Genomic DNA, 17,061 nt, shown 5'->3' on the forward strand with positions numbered 1-17,061 from the left:
TTAGAAAGGCTTTTAAGTGAAAGGATGGACAGGTTCACCCCCAAAACAAAGAATTTGTAGTCATTCTGAGCTGAGTGCAGAGAGGGCCTTTAGCTGGCTTCTCCAGTGCTCGTGCCAGTGCAGCAGCTCTGCCTCCTGCTGTTGATGGGCTCTCTCCACTCTCTCCAGCGCCTCCGTCACCTTCTGCTTATAGCTCTAGGGTCACACACAAATACAGTGCAGTGAATTCTGCCAAAACAACCAGAAAGCTATCAGTTGTCATGCTGGGAACACACTTGCCCGTTGCAGTTTCTTGCAGTCGCAAGATTTCTGATACTTTAAAAACAATTCAGTAAATAAATGCTTCCTTCAGTTTTCAAAAGCAATAGTCTTAGGAAAAACTTCAGAAAATATTCATGATGCACATTTGCAAATCTCCTAAACCCTCTTTGGATAATGCACATTTCAGTTTAAAGGACAGTGACCCACATGTGATACAGAAAGTCCTTCTATTCAAAACACAAAACTTCAGTCACTGCAGTAAAATTCAAATAACACCTGGATATCATGGTTTAAACACTAACTATCTTAACTTTGACACAGTTCTGAAGGTGAAATGAACCATGCCATATGGATGAGTGCATATTTAAAGGAAAAGCCTAAATAAATAGTGGAGAAACATAAGTGCCTATGACTCCAGAAAGATGTAACATATATAAACAATACAGTCATGTACATAAAAAATGTTGACTACATCAAGTAGACCTAAATTGATTGTGAACAAATGTGGCAGGAGGAAAAGATCTGTGTGACTTTGAAATAGGGTTCATTACTGGGGCAGGAGATAAGATCACAAAAGCTTCTAAGCTCACTAGTGTTTCAGTAGGAAAAGTACGTATAATGATTTCTGCATTTAGATGTATGGGACAGATATGTAGTTGGAAATTGTGGTGGAAAGTACACATTAAATGGCAATACATGTAAGGAGAAGACAGCTAGGAGAGAAGAAATCCTTTGTTAAAATGTGTCACTGCAAATCAATACAAAGTCATCCTGTCTAATAGGCTTTTTCTTATGATGACATTCCTTTATTGATCATGGGATCATGGGAGTGGTCTCTTCCAGGTTTCAGTGCTTCCAACCACAAGGCACAAGCGCTCACGCAGTGGTTTTTATGTAAAAATATGTCAGAATCTATTCGCAGCCACCAGATTGCAACCGAGTGGATCACCTAGCATGATTTGGATCAACGTGTTTGATCAAACCACCATCCTCACCAAGCCCTTTACTTGGACACCTTAGTTTTTTGTTTTTTTGTTTTTTACTTTAACACCCATGCATCAGATTAGCTCCTTATGTCTGGTGAGATGGAAAAGAACAGTCATGCAACAGTCAAGTAATTAAGGAAACCACAGCCGCCAATGACATTTCTCAGTGGTCTTTGCGATGGTCTAATTGTACAAGGACATAGAGAACAGCCAAAACAGCTTTCCTTACGATTTGGGGCAATGTCCATTTTCACCACAGTATTCAGGTCTATGAATAATTCAACAAATCCACAGTTCTCAAATATGTCTGAAATGTGTCTCAAATGTGCCAATTTCACTTAGTCACATTACTGGGAATGGGCCTTAAAGGCCAGGGATTATATCACATGATGTAGATGAAAACCACTGGTCTGTCCAATCCCAGGGTTACTGTGAATCTATTTTTTTCTTTCTCTCTTAAAGAAATTTCATATGAAACTTGCATGTTTGATTTGTACTTCTCAAGAAAGCTAATTTTTATCTCTATGTTCGCTTACCCTATGCAATGCGTTTCGAACTTCCATAGTCTTCAGATGCCCCAGTGTGGTTTTAGCTGTAGTGATGTTGGCTGTCTGTGGCTGTTGTTGGCTAACAGATGAGCCATCAGTGTCTCCGAAGTAATGAACCCCTGGCCATGTCCTGTAACATGAAAATCAACTAAATATGTGATGTTCCATGCACCCCTGACAAACGAGACTTTTGTTTTTGTTCTGTACCTCCTCCCTCTTTCCAGTAGAGCTCTGGTATTGTCCTCCTCCTGTGGGGTTCCTGTTTGTTTTTGACGAACAAGTGTTGTGAAACTTTCCTGCTTTCCTTCAGCCACTGTAGTAAAAGAAAATTCAGGTTTAGAGACCAGCCATTTGATTTAGTGATCTGCATAATAATTTCAATACAAATCCATGTTTTCACCAACCCCTTATGTAACAAGCTACCTACATCCACCTTGGACCTCATCAACAGTCAGGATGTTATCCAATTGGAAGAGCACGTTCTCTGACAATGCAGCAAGTGCGGTCACAAACTCATCAGCCTGCTTTCTAATACATGTCTTTAAGAAAAGAAAAGAAAAAAAGAAAAGAAAGCATGACAAACTTCATAAATAAGAGCTACAACAGCCGAAATGACGGCACGAAGGAGGCGTGACCTCGAGCTGCAGCCTGGTACTCAGGATAGTCTGCCTCTGTTCCTCCTGTCGCTCGTCTTCAGCCAGAACCAGCCTGCTCAGCTCCTGCTCACAAGCTGGGTGGCTCAGACGCACACGTAGCTGCCTGCGGTGCTCGCTCTAAGGAGTGGAAGTGTGCGGTGTATTACTGCGTGGGGCTGCCATACAGTGAGCTGTGTGAGGCAACATAAATAGCCCGCTGAGTTAATAATGTCCGCTTGCCTTCTTTTGCTCGCTCTGTTGGTAAGCTTGCTCAAATCGTTGTCGGATGAACGTCACGCTCTGATTCAGATCGTCCAAATGCTGATCCCTCAGTCTGGTAAGGACCACCACAGGCATCTCACAGACCGTCTCCTCTATAGTTTTCAGCTGCTGTCGGAACTCTAAACAGAGAGTTGCTTGATTTGACCTGTGCTTTTATAGTTGTTTGGGTCTTCACTGTATCTTTAATAATGCCAAATAGGTTTTGTTTCATTTGCAAGGCTGTTTCACTATGAACTGTCCTCTGAAATATTGACAGGTGTGTCAGGACTTATTCATATGAAATGTCGTCAAAGAGAGAGAATGACCTTGCACACAGCGGCTGTGATACTCTTGTGACTGGTTCTGGTAGACGAGGAGCCTCTTGTTAATCTCTTCAGCACACTGCTCAAAAGAATCCTGTATGTACTGAGGGTGGCTGACAGGACGACGCTCCTTCTTCTTGTAAAAGTCCTGATGTCAAATGATTAAATGTGAATTATTCTGAATTTGGATTAGTTCTGAAACTGGATTAACAAATGGTTTTCAACATTGCAGTGCTTGGTATTAATACTGTGATTAGTATTGGGGTACCTCAGCCACCTGCAGAAGAATATCATTGGCCTCCCACAGAATGTTGCAAATAGAACCTTTAAAGGTGAGACTAAAGGAACACAAATTACTTACACATAACAAAAACCTAATATTTGATGAATGCATAGTACACATAGTTTGAAAGCACTGATAACATTTACATGTTCTCCTGTTCTTCAGGTTTAGTGCCAAACACTTGGAATCTCTTATCAAGTCGAGTGGGTTTGGAGAATCTCTTCACACTGAAAAAACAATGAATTTAGGTAAATACTTTCCTTACATTTCCAATACATGTACATATATAAATAAACCTTTCTTGTTGTGTTGGCAGAATTCACCACACTGTATATATCTGTTTGACTGAGCTACTCTGTGATGTGAAACGATCTGTAGAGAGTTGTCGGCTAACCTCTGTGAGCTGACAGACTCAGCCGATTTCCAGCGCAGGGTATCCAGGGCTGACTGGCTCTGACTTTTTCCTGACCTTTGACCTGACTGCACAGGAGAGCTTGGTCTACCAGGGACTGAAGTATCAGGAGGCAAACCACAAGGTTATACACTGTTAACTTCAAACTGATGGCGAGCACACCATTAACCATTCAGGATGAGGAGTGAGAAAAACATGGCTGGCACCCGTTACTGCTGCTGGGCTTCTGTCTGTAAGATCTGTGTTGGGCTCTTCAGATTTGTTTCTCCTGAGGTTTGTAGAGAAATAAAATATAAATGTGTGGTGAAAATAGTGAACATGTAACTTAGAAACTCTGTGTTCCTGGATGGATAGTATTATCCTGATGCGAAAATGACCCCAGAACACAGTGTAGTGTTTGTGCTTAAAATCAACAAAGTAAGATGAATCGTTAAATATTTTCTAGACGTTTCCTGGACAATAACTATGGTGTCTGTAAATGCAAATCTAAAAACACACTTGCAAATTCTGCAATACAGACCAAAGCAAGTAAGTAACTTCACAATTTACAATCTTCAGTATTAATCAGTGTTAGTCGTTTTGAATTGTTCTCTCCTTCACTTAATGGCTTGGTGAGTTGCTGTATTACCCGAGCAGGCCTCTGATCAGTCCTACAGCCACATCATCCATGAAGGCGACTCCCATGCGGCTGGGCTGGAGGAGGGCATCCCTGGGTGGGCTTCCTACCTTCCCCTGCTTACTGGACCGGGGACGAGCAGCCACAGCGAACGCCCCCTGCAGGGGAGGGTCTGGAAGTGCGATGGCCATAGAAGGGTCCTGCAGTGTAAACATTATGATGATGATGAGCCGCCATCATCAACAGCATCATCACCATAATAATCTTCAAAGAACATAATCATCTCATAGAATGTGGTTTAATATATCTGACTAGTGAACTAGTAGAGGTGCACTAACCAAAAAACAGTCAAGATAATGGCATCTCTTCTTTAATTCTTCTCTCAGAGAAGTTGTTAAACTGGAAATGTCACCTGGTGTTACAACCTGCAATACACTTACATTTTAACGATGCACATTAAAAATACATAATGTTCACACACATTTGGTTTGATTGTGATCACAGTGAAGAAGATTTACCCTCTTGTCTGGACTGGGATGGGAACAACCATTAATAAATTCTTCCAGTTCGTTCATCATAGAGTTGATAGTTTTTCTGTGCATGTTGCTCTTCATAGCCTTCATAGATGCAGACATATACTTTTAGAATTGATTGTGAGTTCAGATGGGTAGAGCAACTCTACCTGTCAGTGAAGTGTTTTAAATACCTCTGCTTTTATCTGGACCTGTGTGTTGGTGAGTTTTCTCTGAATTTTCTCAAGAAACATTAGATCCACTGTCATAAAGTGAAACTTCGCTTCAAACCTGCTTACTATTTCTTTTGCCTGAACAAATAAACACAAATATGTTATTGGCAGGTGCTCCACAGTCACTGTCCATAAGCACAGACCAGTAAAGAATTAATGTTTATGGTCACCTGTTCCAGACACTTGGACTCTGTGCCTTCCATGTCCAGCATTAGCGCCTCATCAGTTGAGTCAATGCGCTTGGACATCTTCTCTAGACGCTTCTGATACACCCCAATCTCTTTAGGAGTAAAATTTCCACCTTCAGAAAACAGCCTTTAAAGAAAAGAAGACAAGAATATGTTTCAATATTGCTTTGTGCTGGGCTCAGAAGAAAATACAAAGATATCCAATGACTTACTTGAAAGATTTAATTAATTGTGCATTGGCTTTTCTAAGGCCCCCAAATTTGACCTCCACATTTTGTCTGAATTCTCTCTGTGATTCTTGGATGATGTTCATGTGTTCAGCCAAGTTGGTTTGTAGTGAAGCACAGAGTTTTACAAGCCTGTTCACAAGAACATGAATGAACACTAATTGTAAAAAAAACAAATACTAGTTCATCAGTGCCTAAATACATCAAATTTGTACTGTCATAATTATTATTGAATAAGCAAAGAGTTACTTACTTTTCGGACTTGGTAGCAGTGTTAAAAGTATCCTCCATGCTGTGAATTTGAATGCGAAAGTCTTCAGTTAATCTGTGTTGTCTGGTCTGCAGCTCACTGAAGTTGGTGTGGAGCTCAGTTAAGGCCTGTACAATACCTTTGCAGTGTCTATCCACACGGTCTCGATGCAAGATCAGTTCAGCTAGTAAAAGCATGCACAGCATACACACAATGGACAAACAAAACATATCTGCAATTATATTTCTGTATATATATGTGTATGTAGAGGATGTCAATTGTGTACACAAGGTGAAGTACTTCACTGCAGTTGACTACCTCTGCATATATACATACATAATTAGAATTGCAGATGTTCTTTATGTACAAGCAACAATTAACTATCAGGGTTAAAGAGCTAATCTTTGTTTTGTAGTAAATATATAGTTCTCTGGATATATTATTACATAGGTCTATTTTAATTACTGTAGTTTTATATCATGTATTTTCACATCTCTAACAATGTGCTAGGATTCAGAGGGTTAATGGATTTATAGTTGAAGTTTGGAAGAAAGTATGCACCTGGAACTGTCCCTTAGCCAACTTCCTATATATATATACATACACCAAACTTCCCCTCTGAACTTCACACCCCACCACCACCTATGCATTCCTGCGTCTCTCTGGCTCTCCTCCTCCTATCTGTCAGCTCTTAGATAAAGCAAATGTTGCATTCCAAGTTCTTACAGTTTTTTCATCTTGAAGGTGAGATCTACGCTTGTAAACAATACTACTAGTACAGTGCCTTTCAGAAGGACCACACCTGCTCTGACGTTGTGAATATCCATCTCAATCCTCTTGGCTCGAGGCTGGTGGAAGTGGAGGTGGAGATCTAGCTCAGACTTCAGCTCCTCCCTCTTGGCTTCCATGATAGTCACTGTGTTATTCAGGACTGCATGATATCTCTCCTCCAGGTGATTGAAGAATTCCTCTCTCACACTGACATAAGGACACAAAGTCAACTTAAAGTATAACAACTGAAATAACAAGTGGCTAATGTTATTTTGCTGCTCTAAAACATCATTTTCTTACACTTTTTGCAGTTCAACCACAAGTCTTTTTGGGTATAAAGCTGGCTTCACTTCCGTTAAGTTTGAATCAGATTCATCGTCACACAGTGTCGCAAAGGTGTAGCAATTAAACACGTTCCCCAGTGCAGTTGTGAAAGTTTCATAGGTGTGAGTGTCTTGGGATTCTTGTGAGAAATAATCAGGCTCCTCCTAGTAAACAAAAACAAATATGTTAACTATATTTGGGTTTGGGTGGACAGAAATATGCAAAAATGCCTACCTCAATGATGACAGAATCAACAGAGGAGTAACCCTGAGAATTAGCCTTCTGAAAAACATGTGGATGGTTGCTCTCCAGACTTACTAACTTTTTCTTCTTCTTTACACTGGCAAGCCGACTGGCATCTGAAACAAATGAATAGTAAGCCAACAAGTATGCACAGTTACCAGCCACTTTATGAGGAACCAACAATTTGTGTTAGGCCTTCATCAGTATTTGATAGCAGCTGACTGTGCACGCCAACAGTCTGTTAATATACACTTAACTGTACCTGTACCTATAAGATAGATGTTTCTATTGTAAACTTGTAACATGTCAGTGCATATCAAAAGACCTTTTTTTAGACCTTTTGACTCACCCAGGTTAAGTGTGGGATATAGCACACGAAGCTCCTCTGGATTCTATGATATTAAAAAGACATGCTTAAAAAGTGGGGATGATGTTATTTATATATTTTGGAGTACAAAAATGGGATGTACCTGACTGTATACTTCTTTGACGTTGAAGTAATGGCTGACCGCTGAACTGTACATGTGTAATTCTTCTAGCACCATTGCAGGGTAGCTTTCCACTGTGTCAACTTCCTCCTTATAGAGAGTGACATACCTACAGAATATGAAATTAAATTGTTTTGTTTTAGGATACAGTATAGTTGGCTGCAATAAAAACATAAAAAGAAGAAATACTTTTCTGGTTACCCATTCTTAACTTCCTCTAAAAAAGTAAATGTCTTCTCTAGAGCAGCTTTGAGGGCCTCCTCTGTGCTTTCCTGCCTGAGTTGGTCCATCATCACATCCAGCTGAGCCTCTTTCTTCTGGAAACAAAGTACAAACCGGACGCAAAGGAAAAAAAAAAACGAAAAATAAAATGAAATAAATAGAATGAAATAAATATTTATTTCATTTTATTATGAATAAACATTCATAATAAAATGAAATAAATAGTACCAGTTATGGACAATAGCAAAGAGGTTGCCATCTTTTCATTATACAAAGAACCTGCCAAAGAACGTTACCTTTACTGACATGTATGAGAAAAAAAAAACAAATAATGACACAATGTGGTGTGTCTCACCTGGTTCTCCTGCTCAAAGCTGCAGCGGACCTCCTCGAGTCGATCCTGCAACTGCTGCTCTCTCTTCTGGAGGCCTGCTCTGTGTACGTCCCAGAGGTGGATGGCATCACGCACAAACACGAACAGCGACTCACTCAAAAGAGCGGCAGTCTTGGCCAAATACTCAAAGGCCTTCTGTAAAGTAAAGTAAATGCATTGGAATGTAAGTGGAGTAATCAGAGGAGGAAGTGGTGGAAAGTGATGACTTTGTCGCCCACATCAGAGAGGAAGCACAGAAAGTGTAGGAACTTCAGCTATTACATAATTCCATTTATTGCATTTAAAAAACAAATAGTGAAAAAGATACCACAAGGTACATTTTTTGAACTTACATCCATTATTGCCAAATGCTCCTCTGCTTCTGTGTGCAACTTGCAAATTAGAGGTAGCAGTTCGGTATTAACTATGTCCTGTACCTTATCTGTGGTGAATCCATAGGTTGATAATTTGTTCTGTGTATATAAAAAGAGGGAGTTTTTAATCTAGTTTTCAGTCATATTAAAAAAAAAAACTGCTAATGGAAACCATGGCATTTCTAAGATCTCTAACCTTGAAGCATTCAACTTCAGGCAAACAGCCTTGCCAGGTATTCTGATAACATTTACGCAGTTTTTTCATGGTTTCAATGTGCATGCAATCTGAAAAGGTGTAACACGAGATCACAAGAAGAAACAAGTCCAAATACAACTGTATTTAAGTAAACTATACCTACATAGGTATACATAATGTATATGCATAATGTATATTTAAAAAAACAAACAAACATTAAAAAAGGCATATTCTTACCGATTTGCTCATTGATTGAAGACAAGGAAGAGTACCATTCAGTAGCTAACGACTTAGAGCATCTTTCAGGAGTCATATATCTTTAAATAGGAATGCAAATTCAAAATAATGTTCAACAAACATTTATAGTAAAACTGTGCAAACCAAGAATGAATACCTTATTTGCTCAAGTATTTTGAGGCGTCGCTCACTGTACACTTGCTGTGTTGTCCTCATGGTAATCAGAGTATCTTGAACATTTTTGGGGCTCTGAATTTCAGGACTCTCCATGGCATTTCTACTCACGGAGTGTGGCAAGTTAATTAATCAATTTAGTTTTTCCAATAATGATTGTTTACATAGGATGTTTCCTCTTTAAATTTCTTTAAATTTGATGGTAAAATCTTTTATAACCTCAAAACAACCTACATTATTTGCTACTTAAGGTCTGTACTAATACATGATAAACACACCCAAGAAGCAGTACTAGCAGCCCTGTAATAAACTTACCTGAACTGGCTGACTGCAGCAAGCACTTTGATTCTCTTCCAGTCCTGAATCTTAGTCTCCCATTTCAGCCGATGTAAAACCTCTTTCTGCAGCTCCTTCTCCATCAGGTTCAAATTCAGTTTGGCCAAAGCTCGTCTATTTGCCAATAATGCCTGGTTTATCATCTGAAAAAGGGGCCTTATATTAAATAGGACAGCTAAATAAATATATGAGGATAAATAAAATCCTGCCTTTTTAATGAAATGTATCCCACCATAGCTTCATTATCAATCAATCGGTGGACACCATTGGGCATCACATAACTGATTTTTTCAAGTTTCATTGCATATTTTCTTAGTAATGCTGAAATCTGTACACAGAGAAAGAAAACCTAATTTAGCATCGTTACATTCACATACAAACAACAATTTGAACTGCATCTTTATAACAGGCCCCCTACCATTGCTGCTCGTTCAGTCTCAAATTTGAGAAGTATTTCATCCAACTCGTGTATCTCTTTTCTCCTTCTAGCTGACTCGAGACTAACAGTGTTCCAAATCTCATGCAGATCCTGGGAGGGGAATGTAAATATTAAGAGGCCAACATCTCCAAAACTGCAAATACCTGAATACAGTATTCCAACACATTTCTACATAAACTAAAGGAGAAGTCATGTTGACAAGTCATAATAGTTATCCTCCCTCAAGACACAAAAAGACATGCATCAAGACTCTTCTCCCTCCTGGTGCCCAGCTGGTGGAATTAGCTTCCCCTGGCTGTCCAAAGAGCTGAGAAATGGCTATATACAAATGAAGTCTGAAGTCTCACCTATTCACTAAGCACTTTATTATGCAGTAAGTAAATAATAATGAAGAAAAAAGGTTTTTTTTTTCATACGATTGTGGTTCCTTAATATTCCCCAAATTCCAGTTGTATTATTAAGTACACTTTAAATAAAAATTAAAGATGCAGTCTGAAATTAATTGAAGAGAATAGAAGGTCCCATATTTATTTGCACCTCAATATATTATACAAATGAGGCATAATCTTAAATATGTCTAACAGCCCCAGGAGGGCATGATCTTTATACACTTTCTTCAGTTACATAAGCACTTTTCTTTTATTACATAGTACTTTTCAGGGTTTCCACCATTATGTCCAAATCTTGCATTATTTAACATATGCAAATTGATATTTAATTCTTATACCAGTTAGAGTTTGGTACCATTATATTCAACTATAAACTGTTTTATTTCTTTTTAAAAAGTGGCCTTATTCAAACCACCTTGTGCCCATCGTGATATCATTTCTTCCAGTGCCAGGCCGAGATATCCCGGCCTTAGACTGAGGTCTTTGACTGAGGCCTCTAAAGGCCCGACACAGAGGCCCCCTGAAGCCTTACACTGAAGCCTTACACTGAAGCCTTACACTGAAGCCTTACACTGAAGCCTTACACTGAAGCCTACAGAGGCCTTTTCTACTGAACCCAGTTTCAGCCATCCACATTTTTCTGTTTACAATATCATTTTATTACCTCACGATACTAACACTTCTATGCATCCTCCACATAAATGTCAAGGTAAATATTTAAAACATACTGATGAGACCCTCCTACCTGATAACTAAGGGCTTCTAAATCGGCAACATTTTCTGTCTTCTGCAGAAGTTTCTCCACCTTGTCATCATATTCTGAAAGTTTAAGAAGGGTGTCTTTTCCGGTCTGTCTGAGCAATGACTCATAACCCTGAGGAACAACAAAATGGTGAAAACCACAGTAAAGATTCCAGCCATAATATATAGTACACGATGTTTTTATGACACAGGCAGCACTAATGTGTGCACATCCATGGACACTGGAGAATAAAAAGTAATATCACCCACCACACTGACTGCAGAAATGTCCCTCTGGAGCTGGACAACTGCTTCTGTGTGATCCCTTTGCTTTTTCTCCATAAGTCGTTCAATGATGTCTGAGCCTGTCTTTGCTGACACTGTGGGCATTATTTTATGTGAATTACCAGACAATAACATTAAATGAAGATGAATTGTATTTTAACTATATTTTTATTTATATGTGCTCCAACCAACCAATGTTATCAGGCAATCTGCAAATCTCTTCATAATCCACCCTGTCCTCACTCCTTACAGGCCCAGTGCCTGAAAATAGCTTGTTCCTGTAAACAACAAATTATACAGTACTATGCAAAATTCTCAGACCAGCCTTTTATTTATATAATATCTAGTAATATTATTTTAGGTTTGAGTTATTTATTTTTCATTTAGAAAAAGAAGCAGAAAATTATTTAACAAAAGATTGCACAAATACCTCCCACATTAATAGTATTATCATATATCACTGTTTAATTTGTCTAATCTATACCTTTGCACCCTATTCCCACTTTAACTCTTTAATCCTTAATCTCCACAGAAATATCTCCTTTATGCATTTTATATGAACATTAGGAAGCAGTAAAGCAGCAACACACACACACACACACACACACACACACACACACACACACACACACACACACACACACACACACACACTCCTTCTGTATATATGGGGATATATAGGGTTTTCTGAGAAAGACTTTGAAAATATTCGAGTACACACACAGTAAATTTGCAATCGTTCATCGCACGTAACTATATATTTATAAATGTATATATCATATAAATAAAAGCACGTTTAGCTACCACATTAAGGCTACCTTATAGCCATGTCCTCGGTGTGACTCCTTAAAATGTTCAGGTGTGGGCTACTGTCTGTGCCCCTGCTCACAGGATCATCTCCGTTGAGACATCCTTCATTCGCAAGACGCTTCTTCCGAGTTTCATGAAGTGACAGCGACAAATGAACCTGTAGGTAAACAAAAAACATCTGTATCGGCTCATAATGTTACTAGGTAGCCAGCGATGTGGACTTCGCATTATGTCATTGGCTAGAGAAGTAGTTCATTAACCCCATTTATACTTTCCATTTAAACTATCTCGATAAAGGCTTGACAGTAATACAGGTCCGATAGCAGTCTGATTTGCTGTCAGGTAGCTGTCTTCTGTTGCACTTACCTGGGCATCAAACAGCTGTCGGTACACCCTTCCGCTTGGGACAACACGGGTCTCTGCCATCGCTGCAGTGACTGTAACTGACGTTAGCTAGGCTGTAGCCACATACACTTTAATTACCTAGTTAATGGTAGAGGTTATTAATAAACCACCCGGTCTTTGTTCTTCCAGTAGTGGCAATGCGATATGTTTTGAAAACCCAACGGCTAGCCAGCCCAACGAGTTAAATAAGAAAATGGAGCATTTATTCTCCGGTGGACCTTTAGCTAACCTCACTTAGCTTGCTGATTACTGCGCTAGCTTAGTGAATGTTTCCCCGTTGCTGTAGTAACAAGTTCAGGCGAGCCAGAGAGGTGGAGTAGCTCCACCTTTGTAGCTCCAAGAAGTCAAATTCAGCCACTTGCTCTGGATTTCATTTGTAAATCACTAGCAGTATTATATTTAATATTTTTAATATCATGCAATTTAATGCAAGCTTAATTCATAAATATACTCTACATGTTAACCAGCTGTTAGATGAAAGCATGTGTGCTGTATAATGAACAAATGCGATTTGTTTTTGAGACATAAGGACGGTTAAGCATTTTATTATAATTTGTGTAAAATTGTGAAACGTTTCAAACTTAATTAGGAGACTTTTTACATGTCGTCTGGTGGATCATCAATAGGTGGTACAATGGCACTTTTTTTTGTGGACGTCGACATTGTTTTCATCTTCAGCTTTTGACCTCACCCCAAGCTGTTCAGCAAAGGCAACATGTTTGTCCCTGGCTGGGTTGTGTTTAGGTTACATCCCATCTGTGTCTGTGTTATCACTCCCGCTGGTGTTGTCCAGAACAGACTGCATGCGCTCTTTGGCAAACTCTTTGACAGCCTTTGTTCTCAAAGCACGTTTCCTGTCATGTGAACAAATAAGTGAAAAAATAGTTAAGCATTGTGTTCATCCAGGCATTACATCCATTGCCAGTCAAATGAGATCGTTCCACCAACATTTGTCCAGCATGATACAAGTGCATCATTTATACTAGAGGCGGAGTAGCTGTGCTTGAAGGTAGAACACCAACCTTCTGTAATAAAAATTGCATCGTGGTCTGAGCTTGTAACTATTTGACAGTTCTTCCTCATTAACCAGCCACTGCTGTAACAAATGTTATATTTAAAACATGTAAAAACAAAGCACACTTAGATTTCTGGAAATGTAAAAAAAAGTGAGTTTAAGCCTCAAGTTACCCTAAAGTCTTCTTCCTTTGGCTCAGAAAGACAAGGGTCTTTGATGCTTATGCATACGTTATCCTCCCCTGAGGTTGGGCTTTGTGAATCCTCACTTATACCTGAGTTGGGTTTTTTTTTAAACAAGAAGGGAAATCTAAGAACACCCAGTACAAAAAACAAAGATGTGAAAGACAGGCTGATATTGTAACACAAGCTGGTCTGATCTGATCCCCTCTTAAACCTAAAAAATTAGTTGGTAATGGGTAACAATGCAGTCGGCCCTGTGGGAGTTTGTGGTTCAGTTCCAGTCCAGGCAAATACTCCATGCTACATCAATAAGAGTCATTGGACAAGACTCCTAACACTACATGAAATTGTAAGTCGCTCTAGATAAGAGTGACTGCCAAATGCATAAAATGTGTAAATAAAAAATAATAATAATAAATGAAAAAAAAAAAAGTTTTTTAAAAGTGCTTAAGATTTATTTTGAACATTTGAATTTCAGTATTTGTGCAGTCGGGAGTTGAATAAAGAGATCACCTTTCTGCTCACTCTCCTTGGCATCCTCCTCACTTGTCTGGCTTTTTAACTAAAAAGCAAAAAGTTAAGAAGTAAACTGTTGCAGCAGAAAGAATGAGCCAGAAATGGGGAACAGTTTGTTGTAACTGAACCGAGGTGCACAGATTTAAAAAGGGAAACGTCTTGCCTGGATGAAATCTGGTGAACTGCTGTGTATATTTATTTATTTCAAGAAGAAGAAGAAGAAGAAGAAGAAGAAGAAGAAATCCCAAAAATCATGCTATGCTTACCTCAGCTGAGCTCTGAAAAGAGCTTTCTTCCGAGGTCTGGGAGAGAAAAAAAGCAGATAAATATTATTTGGATTATTCAGATAATATAAGTAATTTAATTAACAATCATACATTCATGTGTCAATGAATCTGACCGCAATAGATTTTGCAATCACCCCCAAGGCACATGGAAACAAAACACCACATGCCATGACAAACAAAAAAAGAAAAAGAAACCAGAGCTACTTACTGCTGTTGTCTCCTCCAAGTCTTTCTGTTTGCGGAATTTTGCCTGAAGAGCGAAAAGTTCTCCTTCAGTCCGGAAGAGCTGGACTTGCAGCTCATCGTAACACTCTCCCATTTTCCGGATCTGCTTCCGGTACCTATCCTTGTCCTGGAGGTATTTACAGTTCTCCTGATGGTATTCTTCTCTCGCAGAAATAGCCTTTTTAGCAAAAAAGGGGGCTTTTACCAAATAACAGATGCTGGAATGCACCGAATATTTCAGCACACTGGTAAAATGAGCCACTGCTATATGGTGAAGGTGAAATCATTCAATTTTATCACCATGTCTCTCTCCATGATGACTTCATCCAACTGCTTCAAGATGTCCTCCATGCGAAGGCAATATATTTTGGAGTCTTTCTTAAACATTGCACACTTCAACTCCAGTTCATCGTTCTGCTCCAGGTACTGCAAATGTGACACAGTCCCCATAAGAAGCAAAGCGTGGGGGAAAAATGCGGCTCTACGGAACCAGGCTGATATGATACTTAAAAACCTATTCACTAACCTTATCACGCATCACCTCAGCATCATGTAGTTCCCTGCGTAGTGCGTAAATATTATTTACTAGCTTCTGATGATGTTTCTGGCTTTGCTTTTTGAATTCTTCCATAGTTTGTATGCTCACCTTCTCCTGTTCGGTTGGAATTTGGACCTGTTGGTTAAAGCCGACACCGTTATCATTCAGATGTCACTTGAGCCATGAGCATAGCTCCATCTTTCTTTTTTCAGAGTGGTTTACCTGAGAAGAATTCTGGAGCTCCTGGACCAGAGAAGAACTCGGGAACTCTTGGACCTGTGCTCTGAGGAGATCATTCTCCTTCTGCAGCTGCCAGATCATCTCCTGACTGGGCCTCTGCTCCATTGCATTTTTCAGTGTCATTGTCTGTTTGCGTTGAATCTTTGAATTACTCTCTGCATTCATTAAACTGTGTTTCAGTCTCTCAATCTGACAACGAAGACAGACATACTTTGTTACAGTTAATAACATAATTTGTGCTGTATCTTATTAAGAACACTAGAATAAATAGTCCAGATTACACACAATCAGCAAATCCCTTTTGGTTTTGTACAAAATACAAAAAACAGTCTTGAAAGATGTTGTATGACAATATTATAAAAAAAATATATATTTAGCAATAATTATATAAAAATGTTTTTCAGATCACTGTGCATCATTTTTTGAGTAATGTGTCCAACCTGCAGCTGTAGGTCTCGATTACACATGAGACTGCAGTTCTTCTCCTCACTTAGTCGAGTCACATCATGCATCAGCCTGTAATTCTCATCCTTCAAGTGTTGTGCCTCATTCCAGAGTTGGTCCCGCTCTTCTCTCATTCGCTGGACGCGCTCCTGCTGCACGTGAAGCTCACGTTCACGTGTCTGAAGCCGCTGAATGACATCCACTTGCTCTGTTGTGCGTACTGCTGCTTTCAGTCTCGCTTTGCGCTCATCCTGAAAAGCTTTTTGTAGGCGAGTAACCTCACTCATGAGGAACTGAGTTAATCCTGACTCACCAGCTGTATCTATTGCAACAAATGAAAATAAATACAAGTTTGGATATTTTGGGTTTACAATTCACAAAACTTTTTATTATTGTTTTTATATGTCTATTATTGTATAGTGAATAGATGGACCAACAAAACCATTTCTGAACATCTGTCCAACAGTCAACTAACCCATCAGTACAGAGAAGACCCGGGCAGGCTCCTTCCCTGTGATTTTCTGATATAGTTGAGGGTAGTTCAACTCCAGACTCTCTAAGAATGCCACATAGCCCTTTATACCCGTCCTTTGTAAGAGATCCAGCAGCACACCTAGACAAAAACACATTTCTAAACCACATACAACTGTGAGAAAAGGATAGTGGTGACATGTGCTAGCTCAGTTTTTGAAGTTCCTTACCTACTTTTCGCCCTCTGACAACCAGACTGGGATCATTGTAAATCTGTTCTTCATCCTCACTGTCAATCACCTTGCACTGCCTAAGGTACGGTATTATTCGTGAAGGCTCAATTGTCCTAATAAGAAGCATTCTGTGGTCTTCCAGCCGTATCCAACACTCCTCATCCTCCTCAAACTCAAGAGCACTTGGGCCATCAGCCATTGTTGGTTTCCTGTGGATGTTTCTACCTTAATTTTCAGCTGAGCACTGATACTACAGCTGCTATCACATATACAGTGTGACAAAGGAAATTAGGTTGGTCAACCCAAACTTATTGTAGTTCCTTTTTTTTAGTTGCATTTTCAGTTTATCCATTTCCCCTCATTTCCCA

The 17,061-nt window shown here is 39.3% G+C and overlaps 2 protein-coding genes across 4 annotated transcripts; both read right to left on the reverse strand.

Moving 5' to 3' along the window:
- Nucleotides 1-44: 44 nt before the first annotated feature.
- ccdc180 (coiled-coil domain containing 180) lies at nt 45-12,816 on the reverse strand. Its single transcript, XM_027006265.2, is given in 37 exon segments — nt 45-195; nt 1,784-1,925; nt 2,003-2,108; nt 2,223-2,334; nt 2,431-2,568; nt 2,671-2,831; nt 3,018-3,162; nt 3,283-3,352; nt 3,444-3,524; nt 3,692-3,773; nt 3,916-3,958; nt 4,310-4,525; nt 4,664-4,750; nt 4,844-4,942; nt 5,032-5,148; nt 5,241-5,385; nt 5,471-5,617; nt 5,739-5,919; nt 6,538-6,713; nt 6,807-6,994; nt 7,149-7,189; nt 7,423-7,465; nt 7,544-7,670; nt 7,763-7,878; nt 8,139-8,312; nt 8,510-8,629; nt 8,727-8,815; nt 8,964-9,043; nt 9,121-9,240; nt 9,453-9,616; nt 9,706-9,801; nt 9,892-10,002; nt 11,047-11,175; nt 11,313-11,422; nt 11,520-11,605; nt 12,146-12,294; nt 12,504-12,816. Coding segments are annotated over 37 exon segments (4,386 nt in total). The 5' UTR covers nt 12,564-12,816; the 3' UTR covers nt 45-60.
- A 264-nt stretch (nt 12,817-13,080) lies between these two features.
- Nucleotides 13,081-16,948, reverse strand: card9 (caspase recruitment domain family, member 9). 3 transcript variants are annotated; one of them, XM_027006259.2, is made up of 12 exons: nt 16,691-16,948; nt 16,465-16,602; nt 15,986-16,311; nt 15,528-15,734; nt 15,294-15,440; nt 15,068-15,193; nt 14,751-14,945; nt 14,522-14,557; nt 14,253-14,301; nt 13,731-13,831; nt 13,565-13,638; nt 13,081-13,396 (listed from the first exon to the last, which is right to left on the reverse strand). In XM_027006259.2, exons 1-12 carry the CDS (start codon nt 16,890-16,892, stop codon nt 13,288-13,290), a joined length of 1,710 nt encoding a protein of 569 aa, XP_026862060.2. In that variant the 5' UTR covers nt 16,893-16,948; the 3' UTR covers nt 13,081-13,287. The 3 variants fall into 3 exon arrangements, with proteins under 3 accessions (XP_026862060.2, XP_035385972.1, XP_035385971.1); XM_035530079.1 differs by having other exon boundaries at nt 13,565-13,635; nt 16,465-16,620; XM_035530078.1 differs by having other exon boundaries at nt 16,465-16,620.
- Nucleotides 16,949-17,061: the final 113 nt, after the last annotated feature.

This window comes from Electrophorus electricus, chromosome 9 (genome assembly GCF_013358815.1).
Source record: "Electrophorus electricus isolate fEleEle1 chromosome 9, fEleEle1.pri, whole genome shotgun sequence".
NCBI classification, from domain to species: Eukaryota; Metazoa; Chordata; class Actinopteri; order Gymnotiformes; family Gymnotidae; genus Electrophorus; species Electrophorus electricus.

Excerpts from the sequence above, each read along its gene's own strand:
- card9 (XM_035530078.1), bottom strand. The coding sequence starts at position 16,892 with ATGGCTGATGGCCCAAGTGCTCTTGAGTTTGAGGAGGATGAGGAGTGT. Across the intron at positions 15,194-15,293 it reads CTGAGGTGATGCGTGATAAG|TACCTGGAGCAGAACGATGA; the intron begins GTTAGTGAATAG and ends TCACATTTGCAG. Across the intron at positions 13,832-14,252 it reads CAAGGAGAGTGAGCAGAAAG|GTATAAGTGAGGATTCACAA; the intron begins GTGATCTCTTTA and ends AACCCAACTCAG.